The 23,525-nt window shown below is 42.5% G+C and overlaps 1 protein-coding gene across 1 annotated transcript in view; it reads left to right on the top strand.

The window, feature by feature from the left end:
• The window catches only part of NFATC2 (nuclear factor of activated T cells 2), an 84,759-nt gene that overhangs the window by 35,331 nt on the left and 25,903 nt on the right, over positions 1–23,525 (top strand). The window contains exons 6-9 of the mRNA XM_068416191.1: positions 2,834–2,974; positions 18,102–18,157; positions 19,092–19,218; positions 20,799–21,494. Coding sequence (XP_068272292.1) covers positions 2,834–2,974; positions 18,102–18,157; positions 19,092–19,218; positions 20,799–21,494 — 1,020 coding nt within the window. The remainder of the gene's footprint in view (positions 1–2,833; positions 2,975–18,101; positions 18,158–19,091; positions 19,219–20,798; positions 21,495–23,525) is intronic.

Below are 23,525 nucleotides of genomic sequence, written 5' to 3' on the forward strand. Positions count from 1 at the left end.
AGCTCCACACTGAACCTTGAGCCTCCTTACTGGTGGAAATGGGGACTGGGGTGAAACCTTCTTATAGGCCTGCATTAAAAAAAAAAAGAAAGATCTTGGAAAATGGAAAGTGGGTTATTTAGAAAAGGGTTTGCAAACCACATAGTGGGAGAAGAGTGTAGGCAAAATGGGGCAGAGGCAACCTGGTGCTCAGAAGGTATCTGCATTCCTCTACCTTTCCCCTTCGCATGCTATCTGCATTGAGAAACTCAACTGAAACTCTTCCTAATGGTATTATTCTGCAGCACAGATAAAGCACACATGGGCTTTGTACACCTACAGGCGTGACCAAGTCTGGGTCAGGGCGAAAGCTGTTTTGGAGGTGCCTGTAGCTTGCTCATGCTGTAGCTGTGCCTGAACATAGGTCTGCATCAGCCTGGCTGCTGCTGGCCGTGGCTGCATCGGGGTACCCACAGAACACCTCTGCCCACCGCAGGCTTCCAGGCAGCGCTGCTGAGGCTGCCCAGCTCTGCTGAGGATGGCAGGAGGGTTTTTGGCATTGCCTAAGAGCCGGGATGCACATTCCCGGTGAACCGGCTGGCCTCCCCGGCTCCCTGGTAGGTCGCAGCGTACACAAACACTGCACTCTATGGAAGTTGGACAGAGGCTTGGTCTGCAGTGGCGATTTCCAACTTGCTGAGATCCAAATGTAATTAAGATGAGTCAGACGGTTATTTCCAGGCTAAAATTTATCCTTCCTCGTCCTGAAAAAGCCTTGAGAAACCACTCATCTGTGGGATGTCAGGTACAAAGCTCTCTATTAACACACTGAAGTCTGAAGGAGACGTAGGTTAATCTGGAATTTTGATGATTTGGGATGCTTTGGAAGTGAAATTTGGAATTGAATAGAAATAATGAGTGTCCAGGGCAAAGCTTCAATACATTTTCTCTTGACTCTTGTAGAGATGTTTTTGATGATTGCTATTTACTCTTTAGCCTTTGAGGTTACAAATCTGTCTTTGTGATAAATCCAATTATGAACTCATCAAAAACCTGAGTATTTAGGGAAAGGGATTAATCATACAGCCATGTGAAAGAAATTAGCAGCTTCTGTGAAAATAATCTGAATATATGTTCTTAATTGGCAGTATCTTAGCCCAGCTGTTGTTATATATTTGAAGGAAACAATGAGTCATGTGGGTGTTTTACCTAGAGTTTAAAAAATGCCTCTCAAATGGCACAAGAAAGTTATAAATATTGAATTATCTATATTTTTAACAAGAGCAAAAACTCTGTGTCATGACTGGCAGAAAGGGTTCAGCTGAGCTTGTCCTTTCTAGAAAAGTTGCCCCCCTCTTCTACAGACACCTGTCTGAAAGGTTTAATGCTTGTGTTCTCCTACCAAATAGCATTTCCTTCATGCGGTGAGAGGATCTGTACGGCTCTCACCGTGGCCAAGAGCTGTTGGGTTTTTGGCTTTCTGAAGGTTGCACAGCAGTAAAAGGGTGCCAGGACCAGGTCACGGAAAGCACAGCCTTGCCTGTGTGCGAGTGGAGGGCCGGGACTGAACGTATAGGATAACATTTCCTTATTTTTGGCTCAGCAGCTAACGGTGTTCAGTGAAGGGAAGATACAAGTGCTCAGGGTCTCTTGGGAGCAGGCTCTTTGTCAGAGACAGTTAAAATCCAGCCAAGGCAGCTGTTAAATAGATGAGCGGCATCCTCTAGAGGCCTTTCCAGTTGGGGTGGATGAATCTGGAGGAGTTTGAGTGCAGGTCATGAACTCGCAGTTCACCAGACCCGAACTGCTGCCCACCTGGTCTGGTCACAGGGAAGCTCATGATATTTTCCAGCTGTCTGCGTTGTAGGGAACAATACTCACATCTTCACTTTCTTCGGCTCCTGCTGCTTGTTAGCAAACAGTTGGAATGGGCTTGCAGGGATGGTGATCAGGATTCTCTGAAGCTTTTCTGACCATGCAAATGGCTGTTTTAATAGGATGAAGGGAAAGTAGGTGGAGAGATGGTGCTATCCTAGTTTTCTGGCTGGGGAAAGAGAGAACAACTTGCCAAAGTCACACTCCAAGTTCGTGGCCAAGAACAGTAAAGACCATAGAAATCCTTGATCACGTACATGCACATCTGGATTCCCCCCTACCTTTTCTTTCCTTGCCTTTTATAACCAAACTCAGTCTGCAACACAGGGGCCTGCTCCTCAGATGTTCAGGCCTCTGCAAAATATGCTTGCAAAAAGCCCAGGCTGCAGCAGAGTCCTGGTGTGACCCCTCCTGCTCACAAACGCAGCTTTGTGATTGCCCCTCTTGTTGCGTGCACAAGGCTTGTTGTCTACACAAAGAGATGGTGCTTTTGTTGGCAAACAGACTGTTCCAGGCCCAGCGTAGTCCCTGCTCAGTAGGAGGCAGTGGGCTTTTGTAGAAGAGGTTTATTTTAATTTTTTTCTGAAGGAATTCAGTGTTATTCAGTGGAATCCTCTCTGCAGGTGGAACTTTTGGGCTCCAGGGCTGTAGTGTGCCTGCACTTGAAAATTTGGCCATTTATTTGGAAACAGAGATGGGCAAGTTCCAGCTCATTCATCCAAGCTGTCCTTTCTCAAGGACAAGGAGTAAGGCCAGCACAGCTGAAACGCTGCAGCCAGCTCCTGAATGTTTCCAAATAAAATGCCTTGAGTAAGTTTATTTTTCCCTCTGAAACCTAAATTTAGCACCCTGGAGAAGCTGCTTTGGCAGTCAACGGATGGTAACGATGACAAGATCGATCTGTGGATAGTTCTGGGAAGATTTGGAAAGTCCTGGTAAAATAGAGTTGGTTTCATTCATGTCTGCAATTTGTCCACAGCCCAAAGGTCTGCTCATGAACTTCCAATGGTTGAAAGACAAGATATTGATAGCTGCCTTGTTTATGGAGGACAACAGATGATCCTGACCGGACAAAATTTCACAGCAGAGTCCAAGGTGGTGTTCACAGAGAAAACGTCAGGTAAGGCAGTTTTTTCTAACTGTACCTAATGGGATAAGGCAAATCTATAGTGCTGTTGTGTCTCATGGTCTCATCATAAGATTTGTGCTTACGAGTAACCTACTCAAGTGAGTAATCCCATTCAAGTTCACGTAAGTAAAACCAAATCACTTGACTTAACGATGTAAGTAAAATTAGACTTGGGAGCAAATATTTGCGTTATTGGCCTTTCAGGCACTCTTGAAGAGTAAATCAAAGCCATGTCATGGGGAAAGTTCACCAGAATACAGACACTGGGAATCAGCAGGAACAGGATATGTTATCAAAGAAATGAGAAGACTGTTACATGTTCCTCTGTGCTCTTTTAATCTCGTGTTTAGGGAACGCTACTGTAGAAATCATAATTGAAATTAACATTTTTTATTGATGTGGGCTACAGACAAAGGTTGCATTTTCTTCCCTTTAAAAGTCTGTGGGGGAAAAATGTGCATAATATATATTTTTATATCAAAGTAAATTATTTTTATACACATACTGAGATACAAGAATACATCACTTCATCTTCCATATTTTTTCAGATATTTTTATATAGGCTCAGACTGTAGCAAAACAAATCAAATTCAGTCCAAAGAGAAAAGCCCCCTGTTACAGCCCAATGCTACTTTTTCCCCAGTAGAGCTGCTTCTTTTAAAACATATTCTGCCAAAGTTTTCAGATAATCTTGCTAGCTCTGGAGCAACTGTGAAGGGGGAATGAGTGGCAGATTGTAGAATCTCTCTTTTCATCTTGTCGACTTATTTGCTCGAATTGCACAGAGCCAGTACAAGATGGTCCCAAACCCTGACTGGTGTTGGATGAATATAAATAATAGGAATAAAAAAATGGTTTCTGGGAGTTATTTAGTTGCCTAGCATCACCTTTACTGCCTTTGCTGAGCTCTTTGTTGCGTTAAACATGCTATAAACATCAGTTGATTTCTAACTCAAAGAATACCTGACCCCAGAAAATATGCTTAGTATGATCTAATGGTTAAGGTGGGCAGCAGAAATATAGGTTTTCTTGTTTACAGGAGGAAATGCAAACAAATGCATTCTGCCGTAGTTAGTTACCTGTTTTTTCAGAGCTGAATTGTTTCTTTTCTAGTATCATACATATGCAGGCATTTCATCTCACCTCACTAAGCGGTATGTGTAATTTATTGGATTTTCTAAGGCTTTTGCAAATGGACATTTGTTTCTTTGTAAATGGTCTGGGCTTGTTTAATTTACCCTTCATTAGGCTTGATTTTTACATTCTAAATAATGTGCTCTGCAAGGATAATAATAATGTCCAGGGATCAAAAAGGCACTTTGCAAATATAAAGGGCCAGACTCGACCATCCTTTACTCCTGTTGATTTCAGCAAGACAAAGGACTCTGCAGTATGAAAAAGCAGCAGCCTGTTTTATGTAAACTTTGTGTTCCCTTTGTGCTGTTAAGAAAACATGTTGCTCCTAAGTTTTCTGTTGGTAAACTAAGGTAGAGGCAGCTTAAGCAGTGTATCTAGTGACTTGCAAGGGATTTAACAAATTGCATCACCCAAGTGAACAGCATGTGCATGACTTATGGCGTAATGCCTTTGGCAAAAAGTAAGAATTGAGCCAAAAATTCATGTATGTGGGCATCAGCTGGTGATGTGGGTGAAAAAAAAGCATGCTGTGTGTCCCAGTTTCTTCCCACATCACCAGCAAGCCATGCTGTTTTACACCAAGAATGAAAGGCTCTGGGCCTCTGAACTGTGGAGGTTCAGATGAGCCTGTGCAGTGAGAGCAATTTTCTTGGCACCCTGTATTTCCTTTTAAGCCCGTGTATTAATTCCTTCCCACTGTGCTGCCACTGTTCCGTAGATGTCAGCAAATCATGAAGGTGCATGGGAACATGCTTGACAGCCCACGACGGTACCTGTCCCAAGAATGTTTTGCGGTAACTAAAGGAGATGATACACTAAAAGGATGTGGCTCTTAATGCCATTTCGAGGAAACATCCAAAATGCCCTGCCCCTATTTCCATATAAGAGCAGAGAAGGCTCTGGCTGGAATAGATGTTAGAAAGTAAAAAGATCAACAACATTTTCCACACTAAATCTAAAGCTTTTCTTCACTGCTGGCCAAACTGCATTTTTTTCCTTCCTTTTTTACCTCCTGGTAGCAGAGAGGCATGACTTATCCCAGCGGCAGTGCCCAGTCTGGAGCAGGGATTTGCATGCTGGCGTTCCATATCCTGCTTCCCCTGCCGCCCCTCGGCCTCTGCAGGCAATCTGAGTCTGCTGGACTTTGAATAAATGATTGGCAGAGGGGAAATTTAGAGGATGGGGGGGCCCAGAGTCAAATCTTTGGTCTGAATCAGACATTTGTGTAGTTTGCAGTGGGTTATCTGCGGGACTATGCTCTGTGCTGAAGGCGAGCTTGTTCTCTGTTGTATCTGTGCACTGTTTTATAATGCAGCGATACCTCTTACAGTTATGCCCTGAAGTGCTTTTAAGGTGGATATTGCTTTCTTTAATAGGTATATCTTAAGGTGAGGAAGGTTAAGGAACAGAGCTGGATATGCAAATCACGCAGGGGCTGATCTGACTCTGGCTGACTGCAGCAGATTGTGAATCAAGCCTTTGTGCTTGGGTTGTCAGAGGTTAATGGGTGTCCCAGCCTGCCTGAAAATTAGGATCTTACGCACCTGTGACTTTCGTCTCCCCTCTTTATAAACTGTAGACAATTTTAATTATCATTGCCATGTCCGTGCTTAGTTGTTGTTGCATTAGGCTGCATGCACACAGAAGAAAAAGGCCCAGTTCTGCAGCCCGATTTATCAATTAGAAATGTCAGTGGGTGGAAGGAAGAGGAGGTGGATCCCGCGCTCACCCCTGGGAGCTCGCTCGGCAGATCAGATCTGCACAGCACCTTGCAAAAAGTGCTGATAAGCTGCTCAGGAGCAAAGTAAGCCACAATAAACATCCCAGTGGGTGGATAGTGCATCACTGGCGTGACCCTGTCATTGTTGCACTCTCTTCCAGAGCGTGATGCTGCCCTGGGGACCCTGTGAAAGAATCGCACCTTTGCGAAGCCAGGAAGATGCACCAGCTCACAGGGGAAACATGGTTTTCTTTGAGTTTCATTTTAACAGCTCACAAGCCTTGTCTGTGCTAGCAAGTGGTATTTGATTTCCCACTTTTGCCACCAGTTTTAGCTCTAGTAGTAACAACAAGGGTGAGAGCAGCAGTGTAAATAACCATGTAATAGCTTTCGGCATGCCGTACTCTGTAGAGCTTCTTGACTTGGCTTGTTTCTCCAGTGTTTAAGATGAGAGTAGCAAGACTCTTTTTTCCCCAAAAACCTTTGTGCAGGTATCTTTGTGCAGTGAGATATTCTCCTGGTAACTGTTTCACAGACTCCAAAATCTGGATGTACCTTGTATCGGGTCTGGATCAGTGTCTGCAATGAAGTGGGTGCTGAGAAGGTGGCAGTCAGCGTGCCTTACAAGACTGAGGAAGCTGCTCTTGAGGCTCACAATTGTGAATTAGGTTTTATCCCTCAGGCAGACACTCAAAACCTATTTCAGTTTCCTCTGGATCTTGTAGGCAATTCTTCACTCACTACTAGCAACGCAGAGAAACATAGAACTGTTCATATTTGTGACCGAAATACAACATGCTTCTAAGAACAATAATGAATAGTTTTTACTTCTCTGTTACGCAGCACTACAGATAGGTAAATTTTTCCCTAGAAATACCTGGAAAATTAATAATATTCCCCAAATTATGCTGGGACGTCATTATGAAAATAACTGCCTTGTTGTATTACGCAAACTACAAACTATTGCAATGAGCTCGCCAATGAGAAGCCTGTAAAAGTCTCTCATTTTAGGCTTGCGACAGGAAATGGCAGCAGGAAGCGAACTGAAGGGGCTGGAGCTCAGCGCTCTGTGTGCAAGCGAGGGGATAAAGTACTTGCGTTTGAAACGCTGATGCATAAATAGCATTCCTTTTCTTAATGATAAGGTTTACCAACATGCAAGCATTATAGTTTTGAGTTCTTTTTAAGGTTATCTCTTCCTGATGAAAGATTGTAATCTGTAGGTGCTGTAAGGCAGGGTAACTCATGAATTTGGCAGAGTCTGTCCAGCACACAAAAGCAGAGTTTGGCTGACGGAGTTTTAAGATCTGAACTCAGGGACACATAACTGAGCCCAGCTAAATAAAAATAGGTCAGGGGAAGCAACTAGATTGGATTGTACAGACCGACATTTTTGAAGTGCATGTATTCTTTTAATTTTGATCTGGAAGAGGGAGCTTGAAAAGCAGTCTTACAGCTATCAAGGATTTGGAATATGCTAAAGGTCAAGGGTGTTAGTGTTTGGTTGGGGCCCAGATCTTACAATGCAGTTAAAAAAAGAAAAGGTTTGGAATTCCCCTTTTTATTTGTTTTAATTGTCATGTAATAATTTGCAAGTCAGATGTTGTTGGTTGCATTGTGTTTACTCCCATTTGTGTACTGGTTACTGCTGCTCTGCTATGAGTGATAGAGAAGTTTCATGTTTCTCTGGGAGAAAAGTGCAAATGGACTGTGCTTTCCCCTGCCAAACTCTTATGGTGGCCACATGGACATCATGAATCATCGCTTGGACAACGTGGGTGGTGGAGGAACAACCCAAACAGAAAGCGTACATCTTTGGAATAGATCCACCATAAATCTTTCAATTCAGCAACGCACTGTAAAGAGAGGAGGTGGTGCTCTCTGTGCCCTTTGAACTGATGCAGCTGTCACGGCCTCTGAAGCATGGATGCTCAAAGTCCATTTGACAAAAATTTATCTTTCCACCTCTAGATTCAAGCAGCGGAGTTCTAGTTTCTTCTTCCCTTGAGTTTCTGCATGTCTGTCACCTTGGTGGTATTTTTGGGACAGTGGTTTCTTACGATGCTAATAGCTAGGGCAAGTGAGCTTGAACATACTTGAATGTTTGCTGGTTTCAGAAGAGCTCACCTCAGGGCAGGATCAAGGCCATTGCGTTCAGTGTGTCTGTGGCGAGTTGAGGCTTTCATCTGCACAGTGCCCAAAATGCTGTGTCTGAATGGAGGCACTTGCCTCCGTACCCCAGAAACAAACCGCGGGGCCTGTGCTGGTGCCCAGAACACCAAGACCCGCGAGCCTTTCTTGTTCCATCTTGTACCTCCTCTGGCTCCATCCTGTACCCCCTTTGGCATACCTGGCAGCTTTACTAAAATATCTGGAATATGATTCACAGAGTTTATTGCTTCAGGTGGGGCAGTAGCATTCATGCCTTCATGCACAGCAGGAGCAGCATCACGCTGCTTGAGGTGTGCATCAGACCTCCAGCCTGTGCCCATCCTCTTTGAGGCTGGGGGCTCTCTGCTTCTTGGGGATATATTTATGTGTTGCTGTCTGTCAGAGACCGCTGTAGGAGATGGGCTCTCATTGCACATCCAGCTATGCTAACTGCAGCGGCTCCTGTGCTGAGAAGCACCCATGGCCACATGTACCTGTTTTATCCCACTGTATTAATTTACATCCCTTGCAATGGCTTGTCTGTCACTGGAATAACAATAATGTTAATAACTATTCTGATGATAGCTGTACTAATTCACAGTGCCTGTCTGATTTCCAGCACTTCTGTACACCTCTCATTGCAGATGTGCTTTATTTTAACTCTGGGCAAATAATTTTATTTCTTTGAAACATACTGCTTTCACTTTTAGAAGCAAACAAGCAGGCTCTAGAGCGATTTTGCTCTCAGACTTGCATTTTTCAATATTCCTGCTGCATGGCAAGCTAGCAAATAAGCACAGCAGTTCTTTCTGGTTTTGGAATTTTGACTTTCTACAGAAAGTCTTGTTTATAAAGCACAATAAGTTGGACCCAACGATGCTATCAATCTTCCTGTACCTCTCACTGCAAAAGTTAAAAGGAAATCACAGCTCCCTAGAAAGGTTTTATATTCACAACTTAGAGCTGGGGAGAGTGATGATTTATTAAATATATATTTAGATATAGTTAAAATGCACAACAGATTTTAAAAAATTAAGAATTTATAGTTTCTTATATCACTCCCTTCTGCCCTGCAGCTGCAGCAAGAGCTCAATACTTCTGGGTGTTTGGGCATGGGACTTGCTTATGAAAAGCAGTCAGAGAGTTCAGTGAAACAGGGTAAATCCTTTGTTAAAGGGGTGTGGGACTCCTCAGCCTTTGATTCTGGAGCAACGAACAGCTATACACTACCAGGCCACAACGGCAAGAGTGGGGCAGCCTTGACAAGCGAGGAGTTAAAGGGCGTGATGTTTTACTTTGAGCAGGAGCTCCTGGGGAGGCTGAGTCCATGGTAAGTGTTGCCCCAGACCCATGAATCCTGAGGCACATACTGGCTGACATTTTATCATTAAGTAAAGCCACTATTGCAAGTGCTCTTCTATGCCTTTTATAGCCCATATGTGTTGTAATTGTATAAGTTGAGAGAGAGATATGTATATCTGCTCAAAATCAGCCAAATGACTTGAAACATGAAAGAGTGTTCTGGCCAGGACAATTCACTGTAGAAAACTCTGATGGGATGGCATTATGGCATGTATAATGTGAATAAAAGGTGGCTTATGTATTGCTTTTGATGATAGTGAGGAACCAGGGCTGAGGATCATGGTCCTTTGTGGGAGATGTGAAAGAAAATTGTAAGACTGGCTACAGCGGTGTTCCCCTTTTCTGTTGTGTCAAGTCTGAACTCTCTCACTGTGCCCCAAACAGGCAACTAAAAGCCTGTTAATAGTCTGACAGTCTCATGAATGATCAAAAAGCTCCCAGGGAATGCAAAAAATAGCAAACTATTTTCAGCAATTATCTCTTTGAACTTAATGATACAAAATTAATGATGCAATTTTCTCAGGCAAAGGAAAGATAAAAAAGACATCAAAATTTTTTTTTAAACTTTCAGGTTTTCTCCCAGATCCATCCAACAGAGATGTTTGCTATCTGACCCCAGCAAACAGTACTCTCGCTGACTTTCTAAATTAATGAACTGAAATACATGGTTTAAGTTATGGAGAATTGAGGGCAACAGGACATATCTTAGAACTGGGATCATAACTCAGTCACAGACACAGTCCACTGCTGATCATGCATTACACTGTAGGTTTTTAAGGTATCTTAACCTGAGACAAAAGCCCAGCATCTGGGGAAGAAAAACAAACTATTGTTTGTTGTTTTTTTTTAATGGGAAAGGCCAAGGCAAAAAGCACAAAGATCTGGGATCAGTTATAGAGTTAACAAAACTGAGAGTGGTACTGTAATCTTAAATGATTCAATTTGTTTGCAACATATGAGGTTCTACAGAGAGTATATAAAATAAATTTGCTATCTTGCTATTTTCTTGACAGTTTAGAAAGAGTGCACAAGCCCTAGCACTTTCTCTGCTCCATGCAGTCTGTGGCTGGAGTCCAGCATTTAAAGCTGGATGCACATCTTCCCTAAATCTGTGGAGCGATGGGATGAACCAGGGGAATAAATTATAGAGGTCTCTGTCGGGAGGCCCGCCTGATTTTTGCATTAGCTAAAGGTGATCACCTGCCAGGTTAATCTCCCTTCCTCATGCCTTGCAGTGCACCAAAGTAAGGTGGCTGCAAAGCAGCGCACAGGTCCTGCTTGGTAGTTCTCTCTGCAAAAAGATGTCAGAACTGGGGAGGATCAGGGAAGTTTTGTTCTTTTTGGGTTTTTGTTTTGTTTGTTCTAAGTAAAAGAGGAAGGCATCTCAGCAAATCCCACTATTTGTCAACACTCAAGAGTAACAAGCATTAAAGAGGTGGATTAGAATTTGCCCTTTTTTGCTGTGCAGATTAGAATGTTTCAGGGTAAATGGGACACCTGCTTTTCCTTGCTGTCATTGCTGATGAAAACCCAGCAAACCTTCCTCCCCACAGGTTTACCCCCTGACTGAAATGTGTTGCCTGTCCAGGTGTTCTTGTAATCCCACTGGGCAACTGTCAGACATTAAACTGGGGATCCCAGAAAAACACTGCAAAACAGGAAAAAATCTAAGGATCACACATACAAAAATGCAAAAGTGTGGCTGCAGAAACGGAGTTGCCATAGCTGTTAGAGACTCAGCGAGACAGGGTGGAATCCAGTGTTTTGGAAGGTTTCCCCGTATGACACAAGATTTTGGAATTTTACAGCTGGTAAATCCTTATTAACACAGGCAGCCACTACTGGCCTGGATTCCCTGGCTCACTGTTTACTATGGGGGTGCCTAGTGGAAGTATGCCTGGTCCTGATTATTCAGCTTTGAATCTTAATTGTTTAAAGAGAATATTAAATAATAATAATAATGTTTGGAATAAACAAAAGGCAGAGAGACAAGCTCCCGTCACCTGTTGACAGAAAATTGATCATATAAAAAGTTGGCATGGGGAGTGGAATTCCCTATTCTCCCACTTAGTCATCGCATCCTGGTGTGACTCATTTTATTACATGGAGGTTCCCAGTGGTTTTATTTTGAGAGGAGCTTTTGTTTAATAATTTATACACACACACACACACATATAATCTTAAAAAAACAAATCTATTTTGATGAATTGGCATAAGGAATCATTTGGAAGAGCTCTGGAATGACAGACTGCCCCTGCTGCTTCACTACTCAACTACTGTATTTATGTTTTATTTTAGCGTGAATTGAATTCCTCAACAATAGATGGGGAGAAATCTTCTCTAGACTTGTTCTCACTGTGCAAAATGTCAGATTTGGGGCTGGGCTGGATGGCGGATGACTAATCTGTTGGCCTTTTACCTCCCAGACCTTGACTTGTGTCTTTGGCCTTGGTGACTCAAACTTAGGTCGTCAGTGAAATGAAGGCACTGGCCTCAGCTCATCATAAACAGAGCTGCATTAACTGCAGTGGGCAGTCTTCCTTCAGAAAGAAAAAGAAATCCATAGAAACTAAGCTCAGTGAAAAATTCAGTAGCTCTACTTTTGTGAGTTTTAAATTCATTCATGCTATGTTTGCTCTAAAGTTTGAAAACTATTCTTAAGTAAAAGCTTAGAAGAAGACAACTGCTTAGGACGAGATGCTGAGCAACCTTGCACTGACATGAAGCAGAGTAACTTCCCAGCAGAAATCAGAATTTGTCCCTGAAAAGAGCGGTAGAGACTTTGTGTGAGTTTTCCCCTGCCCATAAGGTTTCCTCATCCCAGAAGTGGTGTCTGTTCTGCTGGAAAGCGTTCATTGTTGTTTACTTTGTTCTTGGGGTGGCCCTAAAGAATCGTGACTGTTTGCCAGAGATGCCTATCATCTGCTGATAAAAGCTGACAGAGGTAATAATGCTTTTTTGGAAGACCTTCCAAGAAACACAGTGAATAGGGACAATTCATTGCAAGCCCAAAGGGAACTCTGCAGAAATGTGTAGTCAGGGCAGCTGCCCCACTAGCTACCAGGCTCAGTTTCTTTGGGGAACTAGTGTGGTTTGATGCCTGGGAAAAAGGTAACAAGTTGTTCATTAAGTAATCTGTGTAATGCTTGACTGAAAAGCAGTGTACATTTTCAAGCATAAAATCACAAGCAGGCACAGTATCACATACTGAATCAACACAATAGTATACTTAGTCTTCAACGGGAGAGAGCTGCAAAGAAAATTTCCTGAACCTCTCAGTCCATCAGTCATGCTTGTTCAAATAAAGCAGTAAGTTTGTTTCTCTGCTAGTTACTGACCCCAAAGTCATGAGTAAGATATCGTGAATAATGTGTAAGAGCTGTAACTGGTTCAGAAAACCTTTAATTGGCTAATTAAAAAAAGCTCTATAAGGGGCTGCAGAGAATCACCCGAAATGTTCCTAATGCAGACTGACGTTTTGATTTTCCCCAAAGTTTGAAGCAAGACTTTTGGTATGATCACAGTTTGAGTTAGAGAGGGTAGAATTACTTTCTTCCAACAACTCATTCATTCCTCCAAAGAGTGCTGACACAATCAGATCTCTCATCAGGGTTTAATGCTAAGTCTCATAGCCCTGAAGCAGCACAAAAATCTCTATTTCCTGAACATTTCACTGACCTGTGGTGTTAAGGAGTTGCCAACTAAGACAAACCATTAAATGAGCAGGGAACCACAACAGTAAAAATATTGCATGAGGCAGCCATGGCTGGTAAGACCTCAGGGTCTCAATCCAAAAATATTTTATCATCTTTCGTGGAACTGCTGCTCTTTTCAGAGGCGCGGATTGAATTCCCCATTGTGGAGGTAGAATTTGAGACACACCACACACGTGGACCTGGCACCAAGCTGCCGTGTGATCCATGCATGTACTGGGGCATCCTTGCAGTGCTCTGGCTGGCACGTATCGCTGCCAGGACAGCCCAGCACTGACTGCGACTTGCAGAGCACATACTTGCTGCATCCATGTACTCATGCTCTTCAGCAAAAATGATGCAGTTGCTCTTTTGCAGTTTTCTTACTCTCCCCTGTCAAAGCAGGTTTAATTATATGCAATAAACAAATATCTGTACTTGGAGACTTTAGATTGAGTTATCAGTCAAGCTGGGGCTTCATCTTCTTGGTGCAAGCAAAGAGGGGACCAGTCATTTGTTCTGTTTGTGGCACGGCAGAATTACAGGGTAATTAAGGCCAGAAAGGACCTCAGGAGGTCGTTGAACCCAACCTCCTGCTCAAAGCAAAATGCATCCACAGTGTTTACACACCACCTGGGTTGCAACACTGGCACTGGAGAAAAGGGCCTACTCCTGAGTACCCAGGTTGTGTCACGTTTTGTACTGGGGGCTGTGCTCTACCATCATATCAGCATTGTGATTTTTAGCACATTCTTACAATAAAAATCCCATTTTTGCTGATGACTTTCTTCAAACATCCACTTTAATTTCCTCCTCAAAAAATTCTCATTTATTCACATTCTGAAGATGATAAATGTGCTGACAGTTCGGTGAGAGTTTTCTCTGTTCAAAATTTGCTCGAATTGTCCTACAGATGGGCCTTAGACTTCTCAGTTTATTCCTTCTGCTCTCCATTAACTCTCTGAGTGTATATAATCAAAAGATTTCTTTTCATTACCAGCAAGAAGGATAGGTTAAAGTAGGGAGATTTCTGAACGAGGTTGTGTTTTTATTTTATTCATGGCCTCCCTCATCCTTCTGCCAAAAGCTCACCGTACTGTGCGCATCCAGAGGGGTTAAAGGAAAAGCAAATATTGATTGTCTTGAACTAAAGTTTGTACATTTGCAACTATAAAAGTGAAGCAGTGAGACAGATGGAGCCACATCATGATATTTAAGCATAAAGGTCAGGGAGTGAGCTGCAGAGTGGTTATATTCAACAGGGCTTTGGTGCTTAAAGAACAGAGATTGCTGCTGCTGACAGATTTGTTAGAAACCTGTTTAGCTGCCACGAGCATGAATATATCCAAACAGAAGCATCTATCATCATTAGAATGATAACCTCGAATACATTTATTTCTTGTTTGGTTGGGTTTATTCTCCTTCTTACTCTTAATCCCCACAGACTTTGGACTCAGCCTAAACGTCATTTGATTTTTATGGTTGCTTCATTAGCTTTTAGTGCTGTTTCAGTGGCTTGGTTACTAAATCGAATCCACTGTGCTTGTGGTTGCATATGCTTCACAGGCCTCTTGAATACGGCAGATGACTTGGGGGCCCGTTTCTCCTTTATTTTATGCATTTTGGACCAACAAATCCTTTTGATTTCTACCTTCTTTGTGAAGTTAGTGCTGTTGTATCTGCACAGACTGTTTGAATTTAGCAGTACAGAAAAAAAGATGAAAACATTCTGCCTGGAGGAAAACCAGTGTGAAATATTCCTGCTTGGCTGTCCTTGTTGTCAGGACATCTTCATATTGCATTGCTTAGACAGTTCCCGATGTATGTCTCTATCAGAGCTCTGATTTTATGATATGTTTTGTTGTTTCCTTTTCCCTCCTTTTTTCCTTAAAGAACTATAAAAAATTTCTCTTTCATTTTTTTTTCTTGGGGGGTGTGGGGACATTCCTTAAGACATACTATGATAGTTTCTTTTCACTAAGATCACCTAGAAGGGGAATTAAGTATTTACTGCCTTGTCATCAGACAATGCATTTGCTGGATTAAACCCCCGGTATTTGCTGTCTTCCCCCTTTGCTGAGATATTTACCATTTCAACCACGGTGAAGCGTTAGCCTGCATTAATAGGATTATAGATTTAACCTGCAACAGTCCAGAGCAGTGGCCAAAGCGAATGCTTATAGTTAAATAATGGAGTATTTTCCATTCCTTTGCACAGCGGTCCTTTGGGATGTGAGGGCTAAAGAGCCTTGCCGGCTCTAACTACACAGTTTGCTTAGGCCCTCTCTGCTCCAGCAGTCCATCACTAATCCACGTGTTAGTGTAGAAAAGACAACTGACTCACTGTGGAGGAACTTGAAACACTTAAAAAAAAAAAAAAAAAGAAAAAAAGTCAGAATTATTTAGCGTCTTCTCCTTGCATCAGAATGCTGTGGCAGTAGCAGTGTGAGGTGTTGGAGGCCTGGGCTCTCTCTCCCCGTGAGACTTTTCCTCAGCTGCCTTCACATCCCCAGCGGGAAGGACCAGGGCTGAGGAGGCCCAGCCAGCACTGTGTGCCTACTCCTGCCCCACCACACGCCAGGCACCCTGCCCAAATGCCCTGGGGAGCCGGTGTCCTGGTTTTGCAGCGATAAAATTTATAGAATCAAGTTTCTTACATTTTGTTTCAGTTTGTGGCCAGCTGAGGGATGGTGATCAAGGCCATTAGCAGTGAAAGCCAGGGCAGCTGCCCCAGGCTGGCCCACAGGTGTATTCTATAACATTAATGTCATGTTCACTATAAATGGGAAAGCTGGGGAGGGGGGGGCCTCTTTTGTCTCCTTTCCCTCCTTCCTCCTCTTCTCAATGGTTGTGATCCCTGGAGGAACTTGCCACCACTCTATGGGCTGAGTATAATTTTGTGTCTTTTGTATTAGTATCCATATTGGTTTTCTTATTTTATTAAATCTGTTTAAATTTCAGCCCATGAGTCTCCTTCCTTTTCCCAGTTCCCTTTCTCAGCTGGAGAGGGGGTTTGGGTGATAGAACAACTGGTTATTGTTTTGCCCTGGGTGCGGGCTAAGCAGAGACAGCTGGCCATCCGGAGGGAGGAAGGGGCACGCTGATGGACTCAGGGAAAACCCGTCTCTCCCTCGTGTGTGTTTAGGGGCCAAAGCATAGCAGAGGAGTCTCAGGTGTGGGGTGCCGGGGAAGACGAGGTCCTGCCTGGTGCAGCGAGCACGCAGGGAGGGACCCCCGGGCTGAAGGACGCGGAGCTGGAGCAGGCAGGGCCCTTCCTGGGGTTGGGGCCTGGTCCGGCCCGGCTGCGGAGCAGCAGCTCGAGTCCCTCTGGGGGAGAGGCTGCCCGGAGAGCTGAGCACATCTGTCAGCTCATTGTCTGCGCGGAGTGGAGAACAAAGAGGAAAACAACAGAAAAAATGCAAAATGCATTTAAAAATACTCTTTCATTTCCCTTTTCGCCAGAAGCAGAAGTACTTAAATAAGAGGACAAAAGCAGCTCTTGCAGAATTTCCACGAATTGGGAAAAATAAAAAGTCCAGTGAGAAGGACTGTTTTTAGGAGACTTCCACCCCTGTCCTGCCAGACCTGGGTGTGCAGTCTGGGGAACCCCCGCAGAAACACGCCCGGGAGCTGCCTCCCCCTCTCCAAAGCAAACACCAGCCTTGAGGCTGCAGTATTTCAAGTCACGTCGGTTCGTTTGGATACGTGTCCCCTATTCATTTTAAAAATCAAGCTTTCAGAAAGGTATGAGGCAATTTTTTTCCCATCAGTATTTTTCTTCTGCAAACTGCTTGGCTAAAAGGCTCAGCAGAATATAAAAATCAAAGGGGTAGAGATTAAAATCTAAAAAAAAAAGTAATAAGGAAGGCATTGCTAAAAGATGTTTCTGGGAAGTGTGGGCGACAGTAGATTTAAGAAATATTTGTAGCCAGATGAAGCACCCAGTCTGTGTACAAATGTCCTGTCACTGCTGATGTACTCTTATAGCACAGGGATTGCTTTGATGGTATTCCATACAAGGAGATCAAATTTTATTTTCCTCTATAAATACAATTTTGTGTAACAGAATGGAGATGAGCTGCATGGATGTAATTAAGAGCAGAAAGACTTCCAGTGGTTCGGAGGTAGAGACTGTCGCACATGCAATGAGGTGCTTTTTTGCTGAGTAGGGTGAATATTTGGTGCTTAGAGTGACTTTAGGACTGCTGGTGGCACTCTGTTACAGCCCGCAACGGTGGCAGTGCTGAGGCGCAGATCCACTGTCGGAGATGTTGGACTTGTTCCTCCATCAGAGAAGATGTATTGCTAGATATCGTGTGCTGAGGTTTCATATTGCACATATAAGAAACGAGTATAAATAGCAAGAAGGCATGCATAACACAAATCAAGCACCCTATATAGCTGGTTTCCCAGTAATGGTAAGAATCCGTCCCTGGTGAACTACTTCTAGAAAAACATGTGCTCCTGTGAGAATTCAGAGCATCTGCCGGTTTCACTGTGAAGCATCTCTAAATATCAGCCCTGAAGTGGCTCAGTTTGCTTGCTTCCATCTCCATGCACCCCATATGAGATCTGGATTTTTAGCTAGTCCTTCATCTCCACCTCCTCGCCTGTTCCACCGCTTACAACACTGGTGGGGAGCCATGTGGTCTTAGCTTAAAATAGCGGAAAGTTTGCGGAGTTGCTGACCGAATGTGACCATTAATGAGTTATCTGACCTTCTGGTGCCCTCCATCAGTCAAGCTGGCTGAAATCAAGTCTGGTAAAAAGCAAACGTTGCACCTGTGCTAACTATTTCATTCCTCAGTTCAGCTAATTTCTACATAAATGTTTAATTTTAATATGTATGTAAGCTTTTTCCTGGTGAGAGAAGTGTTCAATGATGTGTTTAAATTAAATGCTGTTGCTTATGGTTAGGACTGGGAAGGTGCTTGAAATTAAGTCCATTTTGAGAGCTTTGCTAACTTGATGCCCTTAATTTGTCTCCCTTTTTTTTTAAGTCAAGCTTTATGATTAAAAAAAATACAGTGAGGTTAATATTGTGATATTCTTCTAGATGGGCAGCAGATCTGGGAAATGGAGGCAACAGTGGACAAAGATAAGAGCCAGCCTGTAAGTATGCAAAACATTGGATGTCCTCTCCTTCAGCTTCTCAGAGAGCAAGTTGTATTCAAGGGGTAGTTTTCAAAGAGCGTCTCAAAAGCAGAATGAGCAGCTATCTTATTGTTGCGATGAACAAATGTCAAATGCTTCGGCAATAAATGTGTTGCAAAAAGAAACTATTCATTTAGCAGTAACTCACAGCAAATTGAATAACTGCTAGATCTTGTGTCCTTGCAGAAGACTCTATTGTATCAGCCCAGTCCTCTGCAGGATGCTGGCTGTCCTGACTTCCTTTCACCTGTATGGAAGTCTTGGGTGCTCTGTACTTTGCAGGACAGGATTTGCACTATAGTATTTAAAATGAACATTGATCTTTCAAAGGAATGAGCCTCTTTGTTCACTTCACTTAATGGGACCTTACTGTAGTCGTTCAGTGCATTTAGGAGCTAACACTTACATTGCCATGGGCCATGCCTGCCCTTGCAGAAGAGAACAGGACACTTGCTGTTAATTTCCATGGAAGCAGGATCTGGCTGTGTATAAGTTAAAAAGCCTATGGAATAATCACATTTATTCTAACAAAAAGAGGGAATTCTGCAATACATACTTGTTTGTCAAGCACAGTGTTATTAACAGTGCTGCCTCATTTATCACCATTCTGTGTGTTGTATTTGTAGTTGAGACTTCTCTCTTCAAGTTCAGGACAACATCAAGTACAAGAGAGGATACAGTACATAGAAATCAGCTTCCTAGTACCAAAAATCTTCTAGTCTTTCACCATCTGCCCTTTTTTTTCCTTTCTTCTTCTCATACCCTTCTTTATAGGGATGAATAGGAAGATTTCTCTTCCTTTATGCCTGGATGCATAACAGGGAAGATCCACGCAAGAAACAGCAGTCAGCCTCAGTTACTAATTCTATATTGTCACCTTCCGTTGTTTCAGAGCATGCTTTTTGTAGAAATACCAGAGTACCGTAACAAGCACATTCGCACAGCTGTGAAGGTGAATTTCTACGTGATCAATGGGAAAAGAAAAAGAAGCCAACCCCAGCATTTTACCTATCACCCAGGTAATTCTCAAGGACAGAGCGAGTTGTTGCCTAGTTCTCGTGAGCAAGATTTTATTTTCTGCTGTGTTGTTTTCTTGCCATTATTTGAGGATCTAAATTTTACTAATTAAATTAGCTGAGTACAACTAAGCACTCAACAACTGTTTGGTTTAAAGGATGCATGTGATTTATGATCAGGAATTTCCCATAAATTTAAGGGGACAGTTATCTTGGCAATGGGCTGATGCTGCCCCATTCACTTGATGGAAGTGTGCCAACAGCCTCAGTGGGAGCAGACTGTCTGTGACATGATGTGACCCTGTGAAAACCATGAGCATTGCCTTCCCCAGCTGATGTGTATGACAGTAAGATAACATCAGATCTGGGAAAGTAAGAAGGGCTTGGTATGGAGGAAGATGAGAAATATATATTTTTCAGAATGAGGCTGGTTGAGAAAAATATGAATGCGTTTCTGATGTTCTTCCTCTTGGGAATTGGTGAGCCATGTCACAGTAAATGCAATAGGATTACTAATGAGATTCCCAGAATTTCTCAGCTTTGGCTGGAGAAAAATACTGTGAGAAAATCAGAGTATTGTGTTTGTGGAAACCAGAAACATAAAATAACTACCAGATTTTATGCAAGCTTCAAAATGATGTCTTAATTTGACTGGTTTCTAAGGATGGACAAACATTCATTCTGATTCTTATTTTGGTCTACTCCAGCCTGAAAACCTCTGGTCCTCTCTCTGAATTTATGAACTGTATAGGGTATCATCAATGTGAAGGTTTTGTATAGTTGCTAAATCGTTCTGCTATGGAACAGTATTGAGAAATACAATACTAGGTCAATACAATCCCTAAAACAGACCACTTCAGAGAAGGAATTCTTATACTTCCAAAAAATAACCTTGTTGCATGACCATTATATCGTTTCCATTGTATGGTATTTCTGTACTGAGTTTTGGGGAAGATTTGACAAAAAAAAAGCATTAGAAATGTGAGAATTTGTCTGTAGAGGACCATCATTTATCCACACCAAGATTCACAGAGCTCTTACTAAATCACAGTCTTTTAAATGATGGTATCAGAAAGGTCTTCAGGTCTTGGTACTGAGGAAGTTACACGCAGCAAAAGAACTAAAAAGCAAGCTCTAAAATAGTTCAACTCTGCCTTTGGTCACTAGTTAAATGTTTGACAGAAAAATGGAGTTGTATATGTCATAGGATTTCTATTTATTCAGTCTTCCTTTGAGATAAAGTAGTGCATGGAACACCTATCTATGGCTTCTTATTTTGCTTATGTTCCATAATGGCCCTTTAATGAATTAAAATATGAGCTAAACTATTGAATTTTTCAATTTTTAGAAATTTGTGGTTAAGCAGATCATTAAAGATTTTCAAGAACATCTTAGTACAGAGTGCTTTCAAGAGAGACTCTGCCACAATTGCACATACGTGATTTATTAAACTCAATGCCTGCGAGATAGGAGCTTGCACATGCAAATCTTCTAAAATGGCTTAAATTTTCTTACTTCAAGGAAAACCTCTCTGTTTCTCATCAGCCTGTTACAAATAATGTCCTTTGCATGCTTTATTCTAGTACCATCAATCAAAACAGAGCCCATTGATGACTATGATCCAGCCTTAATCTGCAATACAGTGCACAGTGGTCTGGGAACAGTAACACAGCCTTACTATTCACAGCATACAATGGTCACCGAATCCCCTTCCTGTCTTGTGGCCACTATGGCTCCTTGCCAGCAGTTGCGCTCAGGCCTTTCTTCTCCTGATTCTCGATACCATCAGCAAAATCCGGCCGCTGTAATATACCAAAGAAGCAAGAGCCTTAGCCCAAGCCAACTGGGCTACCAGCAATCCAACTTGATGGCTACACCGGTTGTTATTTCAGATGCCCATAGGTCAGTGCTGGTGCACGCTGGTTCTCCAGGCCAAACTTCAGCAGTGCTCCACCACTCTCCAGGCAACCAGCAGTCTTCTCCAGTGATTCACTATTCTCCAACCAACCAGCAGCTGAGGTGTGGAAGTCACCAAGAATTTCAGCACATCATGTGCTGTGAAAATTTTACGTCCAATGTTGCAAGATCCAGCCAGCCCCAGGTCAGTCAAGCACAAAGGTTAAGTCCAAGTTCATATCCTACCGTGATTCAGCAGCAGACAGCCTCAGGCCAACGAGCAGCAAAAAATGGACCACCAGTTAGCGACCAGAAAGAAGTGTTACCAGCTGGAGTCACTATTAAACAGGAACAGAATCTGGACCAAGCATATCTGGATGACGGTAAGCACCGCTCTTCTCTTGTATGGGTTGGTTTGTTGGGGGGAGGGAGGAAGTTTAGGACTTATAAATCCCACCTGTTCCTCTGCACAAAACCAACGTGGCCTCCTTTTGATGGGTGTTGATATTTGCTGTTTGCTCATGCTGCATTTTGGTCTTTCATCAACTGCATTTTTGGTAGATAGCAATGCACTGTGGCAACTGAGCAAAAAAGAGTGTTCTGCAGAAACCCTCTGTCTTGCTTCATGCCATGGAATGAGCTGTCAGGTTTCAAACTGTTGCCATTTTGTTTCCATTTGCCAAAGTTTAGTTTGGAAAATGGAGACTCTGAAACAAAATGCACTTTTAAATTATTTTTTTATTATTCATATCAGGGCAAAGTCCACTTTGTAAAATGCTTTTGTACATTTTGTACCAAAAAAAAAAAGCCCATTGAACAGTCTATCAAGGCCTGTAATGAATGGGGTAGTGCTGCAGGCAAAACTATTGCAGATGTTCTAGATGAACAGTAGGACATTGATAAGTAAAACAATGCTGTTTCTTTGTTGTAAGCCCAGCAGAGTTAGCCTTTAGGAATGAATATAAGTTAGAGTAAAGCTTTCTTTGAACGTATCCTGCTTATTCTTAGGTAGGTAGCTATTGGCGATCTGGTTGATTGGTTCTTTTATTAAGTGTGTTCCTCACAAGAGGAAATCAGTGCAAAGTTAATAGTGCAGCTGGACGCTGCAATCATAAAGGCCAGTAGCAAAACCGACATTGATTTTAGTGGGAACAGAGTGAGGATGCTGGATATATTGCTGCAAATACAGGGGGTTCTTATGCATGAAGTACAGAACTGATTTTCAGATATATTCACTGCTGCTGAACTCTCAGTGTAGGCAATTGCATGCGTGGTTTGATCTTGTGGATGTGCACTGTTATGTGGTTTGTAAGCACCCAGTAGTTCGGAATTTTTCCTGCAGCTACTCACCTAGAGTTGTGAAATTGTGCCCATTAAAGTTTTATTTTCTTCAGCTTGAGTACTGAGTGCTCTATGGCTGTATCATGTACAGTCTTCCTTGCTGCTTTTGTGGGCAGAGCAGAGTTTGGATGGTTTTCTCCATTAGTCTGTGTTTGAAATGTGGTTGATATAGCTTTGGTGCCATCACAGTAAAATCTGGAGAGTTTTTACTGGTCCCCTTGTCTAAAGAGGAGTGTTGAACTGGGTTTTAACAGTGAATTTGATTTAGGAGATTTGCTGGATCTGCAAGAAAACAGCTAAGTAAAATCTACTTCCCATTCAGGGAATGGGACATGATAACAAAGCAAGATAATCTTTCTAATAGTAAAATTGAACACTGTTTTAAGGTACTTTTAATATGAGAAGCTGAGAGATTCTTCCACGTTTCTAAAAATATTTGGTACAAACCTTGTAAAAGAAATAAAAAAAAAAGCTAGCAAACTTCAGAGTCGAGCCAAAGTCCACTTAAATGAACTCCCAAAATGGATTGCAAAATTAATTTCACTAGGTTTTGAATCAGGCCAGTAACATCTAACTATAGCATAGGCTCACAAGGGATGTGCTCAACCTCTGTGCTAAGAGGAGCCATTAGGCAGAATAACAGCAAGTTAGTAATGAAATTCCAGGCTTCTGCTTGGCTGACTGGATCATCCTGACTTGATTTCAACTAGAGATTAATTTATCAATTATGCCACCCAAGTCAGGCTAGGCGAGATTGGTCACATGAAGTCTCTTTACTGACCTCAGTGAGTTTACATTAGTTAGAAGTGTGACCTGGAGAATTGTGATGTACTTTAGGACTTTGCAAAACATTTCATTCTGAAATGTTCAGGACTTGAATTGAAAAGCCACTTTGTTTGCTGCTGGGGAAAAGTGACTCAGAACATAACAAAAGCCATATTTTTCTTGACTAGAAAGTTTATTTTTGTGCTTTATAGTATTAAAAGAAAGCAAACCCAAAGGATTATGGAGGCTTTACCCTCAAATCCCTTTTATCCAGAAAGCTCTTCTGAGATAAAGTGAGCTGTTAGGTC

This window comes from Nyctibius grandis, chromosome 19, assembly GCF_013368605.1.
Source record: "Nyctibius grandis isolate bNycGra1 chromosome 19, bNycGra1.pri, whole genome shotgun sequence".
NCBI lineage: Eukaryota > Metazoa > Chordata > Aves > Nyctibiiformes > Nyctibiidae > Nyctibius > Nyctibius grandis.